Raw genomic sequence first — 19,688 nt, 5'->3', positions numbered from 1 at the left:
TCAGATTGATAATCCTTCAACCGCTCGCACCAGTTGATTTGCAGCAAAGTTGAAAACTAACGTCATGATGGAAACTACGACCTATTTAGGACAGTTTAACATAACATCAATAACTGTTGTCAAGTGACAGAATAACCCCTTTATTGACAATTAATTATGCAATTTAACATGCACAGTGAAAAATTCTTACAGAACAGTGGAACAGAAAAAATATGAATTAATTACAATATCTATTTTCATATCGCAAAACGAGAGAAACATATCAGAGAATAATTCCTTGAAATATATTTACTTTTAGGCAACCGTATTTGACATCCCTCAGGCTGTAACATAACTAGATCAGCAGTACTGTTGCAATTCAACACAAAATAATCATCATGGTTACAAAAATATCAGAAAATACTTTGCTTAAAAAGTGCTTTAGTGTTAAAATTACAAAACATCAGTCAGCCACAAACTGCAACAGAAGTCTTCAGCTATGACTTTCAACAGCCCATTGGAACAATTGGAACCAATGGAAGTGCCAATCCACTGTATTCTTTATTTTGCTGCTTGTTTTTATTTTATATTGCACAGATATGTTTAGGAACAATGCATGTTCAGCTCCCTTTTAGATGCTTTGTAAGTTGTAGGAAGTCTTGTAGTTATAATAATGTATATAATAAAAAATGTCTTTGCCAACTTTTACAGTGATAGCTTTCCCAGTCAGTGACAGTATGATAAGGTTGTCGTGAGTAAGACGCTATGTGATCCAATTACAAAAAACAGACTAAGAAAACATTGTGCCCAGTGCAGCGCTCTAAGACCAGGGTGTTTCTTAGAACACACACTTGAATATTTTCAAGGTCCATTCAGTTGAGTTTTGATCTTCTGTAGAGACAGGACTTTCCTGAACCGGCAGGGAAACTGCTCTCAGTCAACACCTGAAAATAACAATGCAATCTATCCAAAAACAGTGAACCCTCCAACCACATACATCCCTGGTGTAATACCCTGAAAACAACCAATAGAAAAACATATAGAGGACACAAGTGGTATTGGTTGAGAAATTTCAGGACCTTTCCGTGAAATTTCAGAACCTTTCCAAGAAATTTCTGGACCTTTCCGTGAAATTTCAGGACCTTTCCATGAAATTTCAGGACTTTTCTGTGAAATTTCAGGACCTTACCAGTAATTTGATGTGAAAGAACGAAACGTTATGCATTGCACAAAAGCAAACAGATGAAAAACATTGACTATACTTGGTCTGTGACATCCTGATTTTCTCGTTATACATCCGTGAACATCAGCCCATTCCTTTAATGCCTACACAGCAGTTTTAAGGGAGACAGTGAACAGTTCCAGGCCAGTGAACAGTTCCAGGCTGAGAACATCCTTTAGGTTCTGCAGGCTCAGGTAGTGTGTGAACAGGAAGGGGGAGCAGGCTTGATATAACTGGGCTCCTCCCCCTCCCCCTCCCCTCCCCTCTCCTCCCCCCCTCCCTCCCAGTGGATTAACGCCAAAGCCCCAGTTCTCCACACAAAAGACGGTCTGGTCTCTGCCTAATTCCCTAAACTAGGGAATGGGGTGGGTAGCTGCCACAGCATGGTACTGTCTCAGTGTGAGTGTGTAAGCACGTGTGTGTAAGCACGTGTGTGTAAGCGTGTGTGCTCGTGCGTCACTTGCGGCGGCTGAAGATGCTTTTCTTGCTGGTGCTCTTGTCGGCGGTGCTGAGTCCGATGAGCAGCCGGGCCTTCTCGTCCTCCTCCTGCTGTTGCATGCTGTCAGACTTGCCCTCGGACGCCTTGCCGCGCGTGTCCGAGCCAGACGCCGGCTTCAGACGCAGCTTCTCCTTGATCATCTGCACAACGAGAGGACAACACGAGAAAACTGAACTGATTTTTTTTTTCTCCAAAATACACGTCTGTATAAATATGTGAAAGCAGAAACAAAAAGTATAGTAGCTTTGACTACTAGATTAACACTTTAGAGGTTTTGAAATTCAGGCTTGAATATTGATCTTCCGGAACAGTCAGGTTCCTGTGGGTATCAGTACCTGTGCCACCAGAGCTTTGCGACTGTCTCTCTTCACAGCCATGGCAAAGTCCAGCCAGGTCCAGGTGTTGTTGTGGTACTCCAGGCAGGGCAGGACCAGGTTCAGGTCCTTCCAGTCTACACTGCTCTTCTCTCCCTAGGGGCACGAACACACACACGTCGACAACAAGAAAAGACGTCTTACTGAACTGTCGTGCTGTGTTTAAAGGATACCGTACGGGCAAATGTGTTTTCTTATTGAGAAATCCTACAGTGGACGTTCGGTTTGATTAGGTCATATTGTAGAAGTATGACACGTCTCAGAATAACCAACAAGTGTGGGTTTTTCTCTGGGCTTTACATAAGATGAGAAGCATATTAAAACAGTGGGGGACAGTAATAATCCTTATGCAAACCCCTAAAGACCTGAAATTGAAAATCCGAGAGATTAAAATGGCGGTCCATGTGACTGCCTTTGAAATGATGACATAGTGTCTGTTCAATAGGATTTAAGAAACCACACTTCGTAACACAGCAGATGCTGTGGGATTTTCCTGTCAGGCCTAGTAAACAGTACATGAACAACCTAGTTTGCTGGTTTCCCACAGTGTGTGATAATCCTGCTGTTCCCTGCGTGGTTCAGTATAGGATAGAGGAGGTCAGAGGTCAACATGCAGTGAACCGTTAAGCACCCCACCTTGTAGCTGACGCAGAGGGGGACCTGGGGAATCTTAATGTAGATGAAGGAGTTGTTCATGGCTGCCCTCTCCTTCATTTTATCTATGTCATCCACAGGATGCTGGAGGACCAGAGGTAAGACATACATTAAAAAGACAAGATGTTTGGTATCACGCATTAAATGTTATAATAGAAAACCTCTTGTCCATTATAGTGGTCAAGACTGGTCAATACTTCATGGACAGCATGTGGGAATCAAACCATCTTTACTCCTCTCTCTCTCTCTGATGTTTGTTCATAGGATTGTCATACCTCTGGGGTTTTGCGGAACGACCTCCTGACCCCTGCTGTGCGGTTTAACCCCTGGGTGACCCCTTTGCTGGGGCCCAGAGCCCCCATGGTGTCTTCTGAGAGCTGACGGGGTTTCACCACAGGAATACCTGGTGTTCACACAACAACGCCAGCACTGTCACCTCTGGGTGACTCTCCACATCACAAACCATATACTCCCCCTGAGCCGCACTTGAGAAGTGACACTGTCACACACACACAAACACCCCCCCCCACACACACACACCTCTCAAGGTCACACTGCACAGTTGACACAGGCTTTTTATAGCCTTGGGGATGGCATAACATGCAGCAACCAGCAATTCAATACCACACCCAAAGGACGGGCAAAGACAATGGAAACTATCATTGATCTGTGAGCCGCGGGGTATGGCTTTTAAGCTGGTGCACACATGTAGAGATAGACTGGGTGGCAACCAATACTCGCAGGCCAATAAGTCATAAAGCTGAAGGTCAATAACCAGAAGTGGATAGACGTACCTGTGGTGACCAATCGGAACTTGTCCTCTTCATCAGCAACTTCCTCCTCCTCCACGTTCCTCCCCGGGAAGAAAAATCCCATCATCCTTTTGAAGAACTGGTACATGAGCTGGATGGTGAGAGGCACCACGTTGACCTGAAAAACCAGCCACACATAAACGTCCCGCTGAGCTACCAGGCTCGGAGGCCACTGATGTTGGGAGTCAGGAACTTCACCCTACTTGCCTCAAGGAGAATGTCCCTCCCTGTACTTACTGTAAGTCGCTCTGTTTAAGAGCGTCTGCTAAATGACTAAATGTAAAATGTAAATGTTGAGGCATTTACATTTAGTCATTTAGCAGACGCTCTTATCCAGAGCGACTTACAGTAAGTACAGGGACATTCCCCTGAGGCAAGTAGGGTGAAGTGCCTTGCCCAAGGACACAACATCAGTTGGCATGACCGGGAATCGAACTGGCAACCTTCGGATTACTAGCCCGCTTCCCTCACCGCTCAGCCACCTGACTCCCCGTTTGAGGCAAACGTCTAAGATGGTTCTGGGTCTCCTCACCTCAAAGTGCTCCTTGACTGAGATGCCTCCCACCGGGGGTCGGACTTTGCTGAAGATGCGGAGGGCGAACTGGCGGCCTGACTGGCAGGGACTCTGAGGACGCAGCACCACCTGACACACAGAGGGAGGGCGTTTCAGTCGTCTCAACGACAGCATATCAGGCCCACAATGCACCTGGCAATACGGCGAAGACGGGTGACGGAACAGGCTGGCAAAATGGTATGGTTCATTCGGACCGATGGAACCGTATGCCATCGTGGTCAATGAGGAACACAATGTAAGAGGACAAATCACTCCAGATGTCCTGCTCCACATACTCCATGTGCCGTGAGAGGGGCTTGTGAACAAGCAACACACACACACACCTCACACAATGTAAAACACAGCAAAGATGAAGTGGAAGTTCAGACAGAAAAACATATGGTGGAGAACATGGATGAGGTGGGGTTAGGGTGGGGTGAAGGTGGGGGACGTCCGATGGCTGTCATGCGGGTTCCGTCAGCGAGTGAACAGACGAGAGGGTTTGAATACCCAGAGACGGTACCAGCACCATACATACCCTCACGTGCTGCACAGGGGGAAGCCAGCAGAGAAACGTAAACATAAACCGACACAACCTAGTGGCCTTGGTGTGAACAACACTTCAAGAAAGGGACTAGCATCGCTTCATCCTGTAGTTAGGTTTACATGCCGTGCCTGTCCAGACTGTAGGGCAGAGGTGAAAGGGTCGGAGGTTACCTTGTAGGCGGCGTTGGGCAGAAGGTTGTTCATGGTGAACCAGCCCAGCTCCAGGAGGTGTTCCGCAGTGTCGTCAGACTTGTTCAGCTGCAGGGAGATGGGTTCCACAGACGGGTCAGCATCTGAGGGGTTAGCCTAGCCCAAACCTAACCCTAACCCCAAACCTAAAGCAGTGGTGGCAAACAATGTGCCATCGAGGGCCAAGAGGGTGCAGGTTTTCGCCTCAACCAAGCACTACTACAGCTGATTTCACGAAGACTTAGTGGAGCAACTCATTCGTAAAATCAGCTGGTGTAGTGCTTGGTTGACACGAAAACCTGCACCCTCTTGGCCCTCGATGGCACATGGTTCGCCACCACTGCCCTAAAGGCACACCTCCCCTCGCCCAGGTGCCCACCTTGCTGTACATGAACCTCTGCAGCTCCAGCTCAGCGATGCCCAGCTGGCCGTCCTCCTCGGTGAGGCACCAGCGGGCCTGGGCGAAGCAGATCTCGGTCCTCCTCACCACGCTGACGTCCTCGGGGGGCTTGCGGAGCTCCAGCTTGTTGGCCCGTTGCAGCTGAAAGTCCTTGAAACACCTGGAAGGAGCACAGAAACACGGGTCAGTTTCAGCAGTGTTCGATATCTTCCCCCCCCCCCGTCCCCCCCCCCCCGTCCTCTGAGCGTGGGGGGGCAGGGGATGTGTGTCGCGCTGGGCTGAGAGGAACCTGATGAGGATGTTGAGCTCCTCGCTCTTCATCTGCATGTCCGTCTTCTCCTGGTTCAGCTGGTTCTGCAGCCTCACGATGATCTCGCACAGCTCGTCTCCTCTCAGATCCTCTGTATGGGCCTGTGGGTCAACATGTGGTGGGTCAGCAACGGGGACCTGGACTGACTCCCCTACCTGACAGAACCTCTAACATCTATGGCCCCTTCTCACTGTGCTGAGACTGAAACGCTCATATCCATTCTAGTTTAACTGACTGTACTTCTATGTACAGCTGCTTCTGCTGTACAAGACTGTAGCAACTATTAGCACAATATGTCTGCATTGAGTCTGACCCTGCTGTTGAAGTTCAGTTCAGTTCCCTTCATGAAATAACCACCTCCGTCTATGGCCCCTGTGATGAGACCCTAGTGTACACTGGTGTGTGGTGTGTTGTGTGTGTCTGTAAAGAGCCTGACCCTGCTGTTGGAGTAGATCTGCTTCTCCAGGCGTCTGATCTGGGCCACGTGCTGCCGGACGGCCTCCTGCAGGTGCAGGATACTGCTGCGCTGCTCCTCCGGGTTACTGGAGATCTCCAGCTGGAAGCGGACGCGCTGCTTCTTCTCACTGTGCTCCTGCGGACGACACGGGGCGGAGGGGTGAGAGGGAGCGACAGCCTACTACAGCTCACGGTCAGGGAGAGAGAAAGAGAGAGAGAGAGAGAGAGAGAGAGAGAGTGAGTGAGTGAGTGAGTGAGTGAGAAAGAGAGAGAGAGAGAGAGAGAGAGAGAGAGGGAGAGAGGGAGAGAGAGAGAGGGAGAGAGGGAGAGAGAGAGAGAGAGAGAGAGTGACAAAGAGAGTGACAAAGAGAGAGAGTGACAAAGAGAGTAATAGAGAGGTCATACACTGAAGGGTGTGGATGGACCGGGGCGGGGTCTGAACCTTGCGTTTGGGCTCCACGTGCAGCAGCAGGTTGTTGACGATGTCCAGGATCATGGCGTACTGCACGGGGTTGGTGGAGATCTCCAGGTCGTGGTGAGTAAGGGTGAAGGTGTCCACCGCCCCTACAATCAGAACAGGGCAGCAAAGGGTTAGTCGTTTGGCCGTGAACAAAACTACATAGAAACATTTGGCTCAATCCTCTAGAGAGATTTTGTCAAAACAAACACACCTCGTTTAAAGTAAAAGTCTGACTGCGTTTGAGGGTGACCTTACCCGCCTGTTTCTTCAGCAGGTCCTCCTTCTCGTGGCTGCCCCTCAGGTCTGGGGGCTTGATCTGCGTGGCCAGCTCAGGGTCGATGTCGTGGCTGTAGCCCACGTAGTACATACGGCAGCTGCAGCGAGAGATGATCCGCTGCACCTGCTGGGTGTCGTTCACCTGGGCAGGCAGGTTCCAGTCTGGCGGACGGCAAACAGAGTCACAGTTCAGGGTCAGAGTCGATGTGTGTGCCGTGTGTGCTCCTGTGCGTGTAGCACGCATGCAGATGTGTGTGCAGTGTGTGTGCGTTTGCGGTGTGTGTGTGTGTGTGAAGGTGTGTGTGTGGTGTGTGTAGGAGGATCAGTACCTGTGGTGGTGCTGACCATGCCCCCCACGGCCTGGCCACTCTCCATCAGCTCCAGAACCGAGTCCAGGTTCTTCTCTCTGTGCTCCTCGATGTTCTTCACCTGCAGTCCCACACACCCACACAAACTGTTAGCTCACTGGAAAATCCCTGAGATCTGAGTGTAATCCAGATTATGGTTACAGGCTTTCCTTTCCATGAATTACTGCAAGTAGCATCAGGCGGGTTAGTGAAAAACAGTTCCGGTTATGACCAGGCTATAGGCCTCCTGTAGAGAGAGGGATTGTGATTCCAGATGAGGTTCGGTGCTGTGCGGAGCCGAAGCCGGCCTCACCTCCAGCCACAGCTGCCAGTCCTCCTGGTCTGACGGGTTGGGCTCCATGGTGGCAAAGTACTGCATGCCGTCCAGCAGGCAGGTCCAGGTGGTCTTCTGCTTGAGCGTGTCGCTGTACCAGGCGGGGTGGTGCTCGCACTGCAGCAGCTGGGCCTTGGCGGCCGACACCAGCACGCATCCAGCTGTCTCCGTGCCCCGCAGCATCATCTATACGAGTGGGGGGGGGGGTCACCATGACATCATACACCAGGTCAGTGACAGAGACACAGGGTTGAACGTCTCTTTTGCAAGGCGAGATGATTACGCCGACCGCTGACTTTCCTTTTCCCTCGCTTAGAATCGAAGACGGTTTGAGAATAAGAGAGAGAGAGCGGTTGGCGGCGGCGGCCCGGTTACCTGGCAGTTGACCAGCTCGATGAACCAGTTGCGGTTGTAGACGTCGTCCGTCTGGCAGGCGGCGATGCCACACAGCAGGTCGCTCACGCCAGAGTCCTCCTCCGAGAACACCACAAACTTGTCCGTCTCCTCGATCAGCTTCTGCAGCATGGACGTCCCTGCTCGGACGGAAGGATGGAAAGGCTTTACAGAACAGCGGAGACACGAAGCCAACGTTCTGAAGAGGACTTCCCCCTCCTCCTCCTCACCTTCGTTCTGGCTCTTCTCTGCACGGCTGGTGCTGGGCACGGCCGGGGCGGAGGGGGCCGAGCTGGGAGAGTAGTTGGAGAGGGAGCGCTTGAGCTTCTTGGCCTGCAGCTGGGTGTCGATCCTCAGGCCCTTCAGGGCCTCGGTGGACAGGTTCCTCTTCAGCACGGCCGCCTTCTTGTAGCCGTCGTACAGGCCGAACGCTATGTTTCTGTTGGTGGTGGTCCAGGACGCTCGCAGGTCCACCAGGCACAGCTTGTGTGTGTAGGAGGCGTTGCTTTCGTCCTTGGGGTTCACTTCCTGTAAAAGAATTCAAATAAATAAAAAGCAATTGAAACGCCATCGATCCACAGGGAATCCAATAGGACACCACCAGACCGTGGTGTCTGAAGCTAGCAGCCCCCGGAGGCCTGCGTCCGGGGGTCTTACCTCCTCCATGCGGTTGCTCTGGCGCTGGTAGCTGAGGGACGACAGGCTGAGCAGGTGGGTCTTCTTCACCTGGGCGTTGATCTGGTGGTCGGCCGTCTCGTCCCTGGTGGACGCCATGAGGTGGACTGTCATCTGGGTGAGCTCGCTCACCATCTGGGTCACGTTCCACTCCGAGATCAGCCTCCTCATCACCGTGCCAGCTGTGTGTGTGTGTGTGTGTGTGTGTGGGGGGGGGGGGGGGGGGGGCAGAACACACATTCAGGCCGGGTCAGACAATGAAGCGAGGCTGTTTGGGTCGTCAGGCTGGCATCTGGACGAGGTTGTGGTGGCTGTGCGCAGGTGTATAAATAGAGCTTGGCATTTGTGGGAGCAGTGCCAGGGTCCTTACCCTGGGGGATGAGCCTCTGGGCTCCTCTGGTGAAGACGTGGCCCTTACTGCACTCTACCTGGATCCCTCTCTGCTGGGCGAAGGACGCCCAGTAATGCACCTGCCAAAGGGAACAGACAAACAATTACCTAACATCCACAGTATTAGTCAGAAGGTCTTTTGGTCTTGCCAGGCCACCATTGGATATATTTATACAATCTAAACTAATCTGCTGAAGTAGAGGTAAAACATAATAGAATAATATTAAAGAATGAGACCGAAAAACTAGACGTAGAAACATAAAGAGAGACAGTGTAGATCACATATTCTCTGCTTTTTCGGTGTTGCTAGGTAGCCACGGCATGTTGAGAAGAGGTTTTACAGTGGGAGTGTGTGTGTGTGTGTATGTGTGTGTGCGCGCGTGGACTCACTTGTAGCTGTGGGAAGGCCGCGGTGTAGGACATCTGTTTGTAGTGCTGGCCCAGCTTCTTGCGGAAAGGCCTGAGGCTTTGAAACAGCTTGCCCCTGCAGATGGGGCGCGACACCCCCGTCCAGGTGGCCCAGAAGTTCTGCATCCATCGCAGCGTGCTGCTGTACAGCAGGATCCTGGGCTGACAGGGTTCTGAACGGGGACAACACACACACACACACACTACTGATTAATTCACTGGAAAAGTACACTGAAAAATTGGAACTATGCCTCTTTACTCAACCTGTTGGGTAAACAAGTTTACGACCCACAGTTTGGGAATGGCTGCAGTAGATGATATCCAGGAGCTTTTTTATCAGCAGTGTACCTCCTGACCCATCTGTGCCACAGTGCTGGTTGAGGTTGACCTCCTGACCCACCTGTGCCACAGTGCTGGTTGAGGTTGACCTCCTGACCCACCTGTGCCACAGTGCTGGTTGAGGTTGACCTCCTGACCCACCTGTGCCACAGTGCTGGTTGAGGTTGACCTCCTGACTCACCTGTGCCACAGTGCTGGTTGAGGTTGACCTCCTGACCCACCTGTGCCACAGTGCTGGTTGAGGTTGACCTCCTGACTCACCTGTGCCACAGTGCTGGTTGAGGTTGACCTCCTGACTCACCTGTGCCACAGTGCTGGTTGAGGTTGACCTCCTGACCCACCTGTGCCACAGTGCTGGTTGAGGTTGACCTCCTGACTCACCTGTGCCACAGTGCTGGTTGAGGTTGACCTCCTGACCCACCTGTGCCACAGTGCTGGTTGAGGTCCATGGTGATGGAGAGGTTCAGGTTCTCTGAGCGGAAGGCTCTGTAAGAGTCGTGGGCTTGACCCGAGGTCACATCGGCTACGTTCTCCGCGCAGCAGAGCATCACGGCGTGGTGGTCATGGGGGTTGCCGTGACACAGCCATTGGAGGTCGAGGGTCATGCACAGGTTGGGCAGGTGCAGGAAACAAATGTCATCATACCTGAGGAGGAGAAAAGCAAAATAATATATGATGGAATTCCGTTTATGTAAATATAAATAGGGTTTACATTGGATATCGTGTGAAGAAGACATGTTGGATTCTGAGTTGTTCTACTTACTTAGAGGCAGTCCTCACATTCACGTCCATGTCTCCTTTAAAGACAAACTGTCCAGGGTTCCATTCATACATGAGCTTGTTCCATTCCCAGTGCATGTTCTCTGTAGTGTTATAGGGGTCCTTCAAAGAGAGGAAAAGTTGCTTTTACCTTGTCCACAGTTTCACCTAGCCCACAGATTGACCTGACCCAGGTGTATCTAGCCCTCAGTAGCATCGCTTATGTCATCAGATGAGGGGCGAGTGTGAGGAGAGTTCAGCAGGAAGTGTGAGGAGTTCAGCAGGAAGTGTGAGGACAGTTCAGCAGGAAGTGTGAGGACAGTTCAGCAGGAAGTGTGAGGAGAGTTCAACAGGAAGTGTGAGGACAGTTCAGCAGGAAGTGTGAGGAGAGTTCAACAGGAAGTGTGAGGACAGTTCAGCAGGAAGTGTGAGGACAGTTCAGCAGGAAGTGTGAGGAGAGTTCAACAGGAAGTGTGAGGAGAGTTCAGCAGGAAGTGTGAGGAGTTCAGCAGGAAGTGTGAGGACAGTTCAGCAGGAAGTGTGAGGAGTTCAGCAGGAAGTGTGAGGAGAGTTCAACAGGAAGTGTGAGGAGAGTTCAGCAGGAAGTGTGAGGAGAGTTCAGCAGGAAGTGTTTACCTCGGTGGCCAGCTGGTGCAGGTTCGCCTGGTCGATGTTCATGACCCAGTGGCCGTGCATCAGCAGGCGACTCTTGTCCCACCAGGCCAGGGAAGGGGAGGGGTCCACAGTGGGCTTGGTTAACAGATCCACCACCTGACCAATCAGAGTCCAGGCTGGGTCCCAGCATGGACCCCACACGATAGTGTAGAGAGATATGTTGGCTGTGTGGAAGAGAATAAAGACAAGAAAAGAACAAACTTCCTGTAAATTACCAAAGATTGAGACATTTGATAAAAAAATGCAGTTAATAAACTTTTTCTGTGCAAATTAGATAATGTGGAGGAATTGTTTGTATCGTGAGGCAAAAGCATGACACACTCACAGGTGAAATCATAGTAAAACTTGAGTGGGGGCATGTTCCTGAGGACGATGATGTCACCCCAGGGCTGGCCCAATGGGACCACCTGTTTGCGGCGAGCTCTGGCCTGCCCATCCTGCTCTGTGCCAATCAGACGTCCGGCCAGGTCCCAGTCCCGGATCTCAAACAGGTAGCGAGGATAGTCCCGGATCCTCACTGGTCAATTAGAGAGAAGACAGAATTCTAATCATTCAACAGGACACAAAGATAGACAAAAAAGTGCATGCACTGGTTTCCATAACTACAGGGTACTTTAGTGTGACAATATAGCTAGCTAGGTCTGGAACTCACCCAGGAATGCGGCGAGTTGGAACTTGACCGCCCTACACCACTGGACCACCAGGGGGAGCCCGTCTCTGGGGAAGGGGCTGACCCCGTCAATGTCCCGGAGCTGCTCCCTGACCCGCTCGGGCCCGTGGAGCGACCGGTCAGCCAGCACCACCAGCTCCAGGTCCGACACCGTCCAGGTGAGCAGGGACTTCCTCATGGGCGTGTTGGAGTAGAGGCGGCGCGAGCGCTGGATGTAGATCTCGATGTGCTTCCTCTCCAGCGAGGTGTACAGCTCCTCGATCTTCCTGGCGGGGAGAAGCTCCCCGTGCTGCTTCCTCAGGTCCGCCACCTTCTTGTCCAGCAGCTGCAGCCGCTTGGCGCTCTCCTTGCTCTCGTCCTTCATCAGCTCGTAGTTGTCCCGCAGCTTGATCTCAAACACGTCGTCCAGGAAGACGAAGGAGAACTGGCTGATGCTGAAGACCAGGTCTGGGGGCAGCCGCTGGAGGTCTGGGATCTCGTCGGGCCTGTGGTGGAGGGTCTTCAGCCACTTCTGCACGCTGATGGCCTTGTCGAAGGTTTTGGAGAAGTTGTACTGGTAAGGGAACTCCACGGACAGGTTGGGGCAGGTGAAGACCCAGGTGCGGTTGTGGGGCGTGGCGAGGAAGGGGAATCCGTGCCGGTGGTGCGCCATCTCCTTCAGCTCGGGGTGCGTCTGGACGTCCAGACCCTTGAAGGAGAAGATGTCGTTGCCGTCGAAGTTGAGCAGCAGGTGGGGCGAGCGCAGGTGCACGGAGCCGGCGTGGGCGGAGACGGAGAGGGCGTGCGTGTGCCACAGGATGTAGTTCTTCTCAGTCACGTGCGCCGTGAGGCGGGTACGGCCCAGCTCCGCCCGCACGCACAGCACTCTGCTATGCCCATGGGCCGTCTGGCTCTCCGGGGGAGCTGCTTCTGGACTCTCCACTCCATGGTGCAGCCCCAGAGAGTCGCACAGGGAAGCCCAGCAGCTGTGGCTCTCCGTGGCGTGGTGGTACAGGAACATGTGGTCGGACGGCATCCACTGCACCTCCAGCTCCTCCTCACATTGGACCTGCACGGGGGGGGGGGAAACACACCCTGAGGCTGCCTGTACGGACCTGCGTGGATCAGGGGAGAAGGTGTCGTGGGGGAGGGATGCTAGGACCGTGGCTGCGTCCCGGTGCCTACCTCCAGGGTCCAGGTGGTGACGTGGTAGCAGAGGGCCAGGGTGCGGAGTTTGAGGACGGGGTTGAGGATCTGGGCGGAGGGACAGCACGGCTCCACGGTCTCTGTAAGAGCTTTCACCACGGACAGAGTCACCCCCTGGACAGACACCCTGTAGCTCTCCCCAGAGCCCAAGGCCTCCACAGTGTCCACTCGCAACGACACGGCACCTGGAGGATAAAAACACGCAGGCGTGTGTGTGTGTGTGTGTGTGTGTAGGGGCATGATCATGCAGCAGATTCAGCTGAACTTCCCTCCCGTGAAGCATTAGCACCTACCAGCCACATTGGAGAGCGTGAACACATTGACATCCTCCAGGCTACACTCTAGTTTGAAGAGCAGGGGAAGGTGCGCTTGGTGGGTGGAGGTGACGTCCCCGTCGGCGAGGACGGAGCAGGGCACCACGTCCGGCTGCTCGGCCGCCCTCAGCCTCCGGGAGCCGGCCAGGTTACAGAGAGAGAGCAGGCGGGACAGGCACAGGCCGCAGGTCTCTGATATCTCCAGCTGGAGTCCCTTTAGGCTGGACTCCACGCTCAGGCTCGGAGCCTGGCTGTTCGACTCCAGCTGGGGCTTGTTGAGGCTCCCCTGAGGAGGAGGTGGACGGAGGAAGAATGTGGGAAAAACGAATCCGGCACACCATGTTTGACGAACTTATGTTTGTGTGTGAGATATTTCTGAGACTGTTTGTACTCCACATGCTACCTCTTTAACCCTTGTGCAGCACAAGGGTTAAAACCTTTTTATTTATTTATTTTCAGTCACCCGAATGCTGGAATTTTCTTAAGGGCCAATGAAGTGTATTGAATGATGTGACAAAGCTTTGTACCTGCAGAGTGAGGGAGTCAAGGATCAGGGCCTCCCCCCACACGTGTTTGCCTGGGGGGTGTGGGGCCTGCTGGATGTGGGAGCCCTGGCCCACCCTCCACCAGAAGTGGTCCAGGGACAGGGAGCCACGCTGGTGCACGCTCTGGGTCTGCAGGCTCTCGGCCACAGTCCTGATGTCCAGGAGATGCTGCAGCTCTGAGGAACAGAGCAGGAGGAGAGATGCAGGAGTCAGAAACCAGAATGCTGTGGGATGTTAGCTTGGATACGTTCTGTCGATACATACTGTGCAAATATAGGGAGTCAGGTGGCTGAGCGGTTAGGGAGTCGGGCTAGTAATCTGAAGGTTACCGGTTCGATTCCCGCCTGTGCCAAATGACGTTGTGTCCTTGGTCAAGGCACTTCACCCTACTTGCCTCGGGGGGAATGTCCCTGTACTTACTGTAAGTCGCTCTGGATAAGAGCGTCTGCAAAATGACTAAATGTAAATATATATATAAAATACAGTTACTGTAAAGTAACACTTTGCATGTGCACACGCCCAAAGGAATAATAGTTAATGTATAACAAATGTCAAATACCCGCTGCACATAAGAGAAGCGGTATCTAATCTAGCTGGGTTTGGCATGTTTGGAAAGCAGTGATTCATCCGCATACCAGAATCCACGACTGATTTGACCCCTCGTGCGCTGCTACAAGCATACACACTTTTCTTACATGAAACCAGCTTTAAAAACCAGCCTAAATACCACTGTTCTGTAACAATTAGTATTCGACCGTGATCAGATACTCAGGTAGGTGTACATTTAGTATGAGTGTGTATATGTGTTTAAATGTGTACTGTCCACAGTGTGCAGTACCTGTGCTGGCTGAGATGAAGCCCAGAGCAAAGGGAGGCGTGTCGACCAGCTGGACCGACACATTGACGTTGGACACAGAGGAGCTGATCATCACTGGGGCTTCCAGGTGGGGGAAACGCCTGAGGGACAGAAGGGTATGCAAATACTCCACTGGACTGCACACCACACCAACAACAACAACACCATACACACACCATGCACACGCACACATGAGTGAAGACAGGACGCCAAGGGTTACGGTTAAGGGGTACGAGCAAACCTGACACACTGTTGTTAGTTTCAAACCTGAAATCGAAAACCGCTTGACTCTTTTTTTAATGTTTTGTGTTGCAAAAAAGACTCAATACCTCTTTCTATGAGCTGTTTTCCTGTGAATGAGCTGTTCCCATGGAAACAGGTCCAGCCAATGGGAGAACTCCTGGTGACGGTAGTGGATGATGCAGGTGTTGACTGTGACTGACCCCGATATGTCCACTGATGTTGCCTGGAAACAAGAGCAACACACAACAAGATCTAACTCTCTGCCCCCTTAGTTTAATAGATGTCAAACCTATTGAAGAGCGTTGAGGCTATGTGAAATAAAGTGGGTCATCATCACCTGCAGAACAGTCCGGAGTGTATTAAGGCAGAGTATTCTTTGTCTGCTCTGTGAAAGAAGAAGCCCATCTGTGGAACAAAGTGGAAATTGTTATGACTCCAAAGGGTCACTCTTCCCCCATAGATGCCTCTCTCTACCCCATCTCCTCTCACCATCATATCCCCTCCCATCCCCTCCTCTCACCATCCTATCCCCTCCCATCCCCTCCTCTCACCATCCTATCCCCTCCCATCCCCTCCTCTCACCCTCCAGAAGGAACTCCAGGTTGCTCTGGGGGAAGCTCAGCTCTGGGCTGAAGCTCCTTAGAGGCAGCTGCTCGTCCTCACGTCCATAGCCCACCTTCAGGGACTTCAGGGTCCAATTCAAGTGTCTGAATGATTCAGATCAACACAAAACACATCTGAGGCATGCATATCACTGCTTATTTTGACTTAAAGAAGACATCATACATAAAAGCAGGTGGATAGATAAGTTTATGTCCCTAATTACTCACCTTTTCTGACTGTGCATGGACAGAGTTATGTTAGTATTCTCAAACTCCACGTTGACCTTCTGGGGAATAAGCTGGTGAAACTGCTCCACGGCCTCTGTCTTGATGAACTCGTCCTCGTCATATCCTAAAAACAGACCAGGAACAGGAAGTAAATTAGACTCCTGTGTCCCCCCCCCCCCCTCCATACACTCCTTCTATATAATCACACATCCTCTACCCTTACTCACCGTTGGAGTGGGTGTTTCTCTGAGGGGTCGAGGGCAGCAGCAGTTGGCTGAGGAACAGGCCCTCGTGGAGCTCAGCCAACAGGGTCCTCACGCACAGGGACAGCCTGCCTGGACGCAGCTCAGGCAGGGTCATGTCCCCAGACAGCCCCAGGCTCAGGGACACCTCCGCCAGACACGTGTCCTGCCAGGCACAGCGTACATCGAGCACAATCCCTTATAGCGGCTGCTCTTTAGAAGAACACCAATGTTTTGAAGTGTTATGAATGGTTCAGACAGCTTGCTCACCAGACGGCTGCTTTTGAGCACTTTGCTGCTCAGCTGGCCCACAGAGAAGTCCCAGGCCAACCTATAAACAAAGTTTTCCATAAAGCACTTGGCACGGCATTCAACAATAAAAACTAGACCTCTTATATGAGGTACTAATATTGCAGTGTTTCCCATACATTGATTTATTTGTGGCGGCCTGCCACAAATATATACCGGTATATATATTTACATTTACATGTAGTCATTTAGCAGATGCTCTTATCCAGAGCGACTTACAGCAAGTACAGGGACATTCCCCCGAGGCAAGTAGGGTGAAGTGCCTTGCCCAAGGACACAACGTCCTTTGCACGGCCAGGTATCGAACCGGCAACCTTCTGATTACTAGCCCGATTACATAACCGCTCAGCCACCTGACTCCTATATATATATTTATTTATTTTTTATATATACCGTTTAACAAAATAGCTCAGCCCTAATTTTCTTGGGGCAACCTGAATTTCTGAACCTTGAATTATTGGATCAGATTATTTTTTTTACATTGAAATAAATGTATATTAAAATTTTAAATAGGTCAATTCAAAACCAACACATTCTGTGGTGTTTAAATTTCAATATTAAGTATTCAATGCCTTTAAAAATACTACGCACCTAATGTTTACAATGTCTGGCTCTGCCCCTCCCTACCACCACAAATATAATCTAATTCTGTGGGAAACACTGTATTGGAATGAAATCGGATCTACTGTATACTGGTTAATTGATATGATAGAAGGTGTTTGCCTTTTGCTGTGGTGGTTGAGCAGCAGGGTGATGTCTTTGGTGGTCATGTGCCACAGGGACTCTGACAGGGCTAGGTTCAGCACCATCACATTGATAGAGTCCATGTGGAAAGACAGCAGCTAAAAGAAAACACCAGGAAGTACTCAGAACTTCACTCAGTCAACAAACATGAATTTCTCATGCATTCGGTGGAAATTACCATACCATATTCATTATCTAAAGATTGGGATTGACATCTGCAACTGGTAAATCTGTCCATTTCTCCCACATGCACTAATAACAGGCATTCATGTGTTCTTCTTTGTGTAGACTGGCTTCATTTACATTTTACATTTAGTCATTTTAGCAGACGCTCTTATCCAAAGCGACTTACAGTAAGTACAGGGACATTCCCCCCGAGGCAAGTAGGGTGAAGTGCCTAGCCCAAGGACACAACGTCATTTGGCACGGCCGGGAATCGAACCAGCAACCTTCTGATTACTAGCCCGACTCCCTAACCGCTCAGCCATCTGACCCCCATACCTGAGACAGGAAGTGTAATGTTGCAGGGCTGAGAGGAAGTCTCCCTGACTCTCCTCCATGGGTCCTGGGCTTCTGAGGTTTCAGAGACTCCTGAAGGTCAAACCTCACTCTGGTCTCACCAACACAAAGGGCCAGGTACCTCCTAAAACAAGAAACATGCAGTAAGCACAAAACAAACATGTTATCATCTCTACTGCGCTAATCACTCTCCTTTTAGATGGGTCATGCAGCTAAACACTCACGGCAGGTCAGGGTTTAACAGTTTACTTGAAATCCATATCTTGTCGATTTCCTACAAGGAAAACAAACAAGCAGAAAGACACGGTTTGAGATACAGTCAGGGAACAGTGCTGCACTCCACACACATGAATGTCATGTGAAACAAGCTTGAGAGCTGCGACCTACTATAGTGTGCTGGGGCTGAAACTGGACACTAATTCCTCGTACTGACAAGAGCCCAACAGACTGGATCTTCAGTTCTGCGTTCAGGACATTCTGGAAGAATCGCACTGCCAGGCTGCATATGAACCATCTAGAGAAGACAGAACAATTTGATCTGAAGGCTTTTGCGACCAAGTGTAGGCTTATGTTCGAAAAATTTACAAACAAAATGACTATGGAACTGTGCATTTATCACCCTTAATTGTCACACTGTCAGAGCAAAGTGATCTGATTCACGTACACCTTTGGAAACAAGGAATATTCATCTCTGGAACAAGCTGCCACTTGTTTGTGTTTGTACACAATGCCCCCAGTGTTCCATCTTGCAGTGTAGCCTACCCCTGCCACCACTCGGTCTTGAACATTAACAACATTCTCATAACACTTGTCTAAGGAGTGATCTATGTCTATATTTTATACCAGAGTCACATGCACAGTGTGATGCCCAAGGCCAGTCAGGTGATCTGCTTTGACCCGAGTTAGATATACAATATGGTCAAGCCTTGTTTTATGTCAACGGACTGCTGTGACTTTGACATGTGGGCCTGGGTGTACATTTCTATGAGATTTCAAAGCCCTTGTCTTACCTGAATAATGCAACCAACAGTATCCCAAGCAGGATAATTGCAAGTATGACGATCAGCAGAAGAGACATTCTGTCCCAAATGTTGCAACTTGCTTTACAGTTCACACCCAAATCCTGGTAGTCATGGGGCTGGGTCTTCCGTTTTCACCTTGGGCCCCTACAGTATGCAGTCTGCTGACATCTGTCAATCATGTGCCTTTCGCGTGGGATGATAAATTGCTAGCTATGGCTAGCAGTTATATCAAAGATTGTAGCTGGTGCATGACAATATTCATACTTGTTTGCTCTGAGTGTTAGCTAGATAACGTCCAATGCTAAAGCTAACTCGTAGCATAAAGCTATACTAACAACGATAGCTTGCATAAAATAAATAACTCTACATTTAGCTAATGTTATATAGCTTCCTACTGTATACAAATGACAAACGTAAATAGGATCCTTACATACTATTTCCAGTTAGCCTGACTCATTAGCTAACGTTAGGTCGCTGGCTAGCCAGATAGCTGTAACTACTAGCAGCACTAGTTCCCTTCCTTCCTGTGCAAGTTGTGGTCGCCTTGTAAGAGATCTGATGATGGCTCCACGTAGCACAGCACTCAAGCACCTTCAACAGAAATGGACTTCAAACTGGTTGCATAGCTAGCTTCTCTAATTTTGCGTCGCTGACACCAACAGCCCTATCCAGAAGTATTTAGTCCACCGATTTGTCTGTCAGTGGCAGTCGACTCTCCTCTTCACCGGTCAGTGTTTTTACTGTAAACACACGACTCGACAGGACACTGGTGGACAAGAAAACCGATGAGAGATGCACGGTTTGGACCTCCAGAGCAGCCGCCGGTCTTTTACAGTTAGTGGGCGGGGAATGCACTTGCTTGATGGTCACATCTTTATCGGCAGCATAATGGGAAATTTGGGTCGAAGACGTTACTGTTTGACATGGGCATCATGCATATCCTCACATTATTGATTACATACGCTAGAAAGTGTCCATGTCACTTCCCCATAGCTAGATGGTAGATCAGCTTCCATCAAAATGACTTGAGGAGGTAGGAGAGGCACCGCCCACAAACTAGTCTGCTGTAATAGTGACTTCGGGTGAACAATCATTTTCAGCCAGTAGGCCTAACCAGAACCATTTAAAAAAGGTAATTATTTTCAATTGCTCTGGGGAC

The 19,688-nt window shown here is 50.5% G+C and overlaps 1 protein-coding gene and 1 long non-coding RNA gene across 3 annotated transcripts; both read right to left on the bottom strand.

Annotated features, from left to right (window-relative positions):
• Positions 1 to 124: 124 nt before the first annotated feature.
• Positions 125 to 1,464, bottom strand: LOC134028729 (uncharacterized). Its single transcript, XR_009931570.1, has 2 exons — positions 1,101 to 1,464; positions 125 to 1,058 (listed from the first exon to the last, which is right to left on the bottom strand). It is a non-coding gene; the product is annotated as an uncharacterized LOC134028729 (long non-coding RNA).
• LOC134028728 (bridge-like lipid transfer protein family member 2) lies at positions 1,465 to 19,313 on the bottom strand. 2 transcript variants are annotated; one of them, XM_062472491.1, is made up of 39 exons: positions 18,518 to 19,313; positions 17,895 to 18,021; positions 17,732 to 17,781; positions 17,490 to 17,631; positions 16,968 to 17,086; positions 16,206 to 16,266; positions 15,921 to 16,101; positions 15,694 to 15,817; positions 15,446 to 15,570; positions 15,201 to 15,268; positions 14,950 to 15,086; positions 14,603 to 14,757; positions 13,747 to 13,940; positions 13,199 to 13,505; positions 12,885 to 13,090; positions 11,703 to 12,768; positions 11,376 to 11,567; positions 11,012 to 11,214; positions 10,380 to 10,498; positions 10,038 to 10,261; positions 9,260 to 9,450; positions 8,850 to 8,949; positions 8,462 to 8,661; positions 8,035 to 8,332; positions 7,787 to 7,944; positions 7,391 to 7,597; positions 7,060 to 7,159; positions 6,710 to 6,892; positions 6,437 to 6,558; positions 5,975 to 6,130; positions 5,518 to 5,639; positions 5,208 to 5,388; positions 4,811 to 4,897; positions 4,073 to 4,183; positions 3,523 to 3,658; positions 3,004 to 3,131; positions 2,711 to 2,812; positions 2,036 to 2,170; positions 1,465 to 1,840 (listed from the first exon to the last, which is right to left on the bottom strand). In XM_062472491.1, the coding sequence occupies exons 1-39, from the start codon at positions 18,583 to 18,585 to the stop codon at positions 1,658 to 1,660; spliced, it is 6,768 nt and encodes a 2,255-aa protein (XP_062328475.1). In that variant the 5' UTR covers positions 18,586 to 19,313; the 3' UTR covers positions 1,465 to 1,657. The 2 variants fall into 2 exon arrangements, with proteins under 2 accessions (XP_062328475.1, XP_062328476.1); XM_062472492.1 differs by having other exon boundaries at positions 14,603 to 14,721.
• Between the last annotated feature and the right edge of the window lie 375 nt (positions 19,314 to 19,688).

Source organism: Osmerus eperlanus, chromosome 11, assembly GCF_963692335.1.
Source record: "Osmerus eperlanus chromosome 11, fOsmEpe2.1, whole genome shotgun sequence".
Taxonomy (NCBI): domain Eukaryota; kingdom Metazoa; phylum Chordata; class Actinopteri; order Osmeriformes; family Osmeridae; genus Osmerus; species Osmerus eperlanus.
The sequence above is the reverse complement of the archived record's forward strand: the minus strand, read 5'-3'. Positions and strand labels throughout refer to the sequence as shown.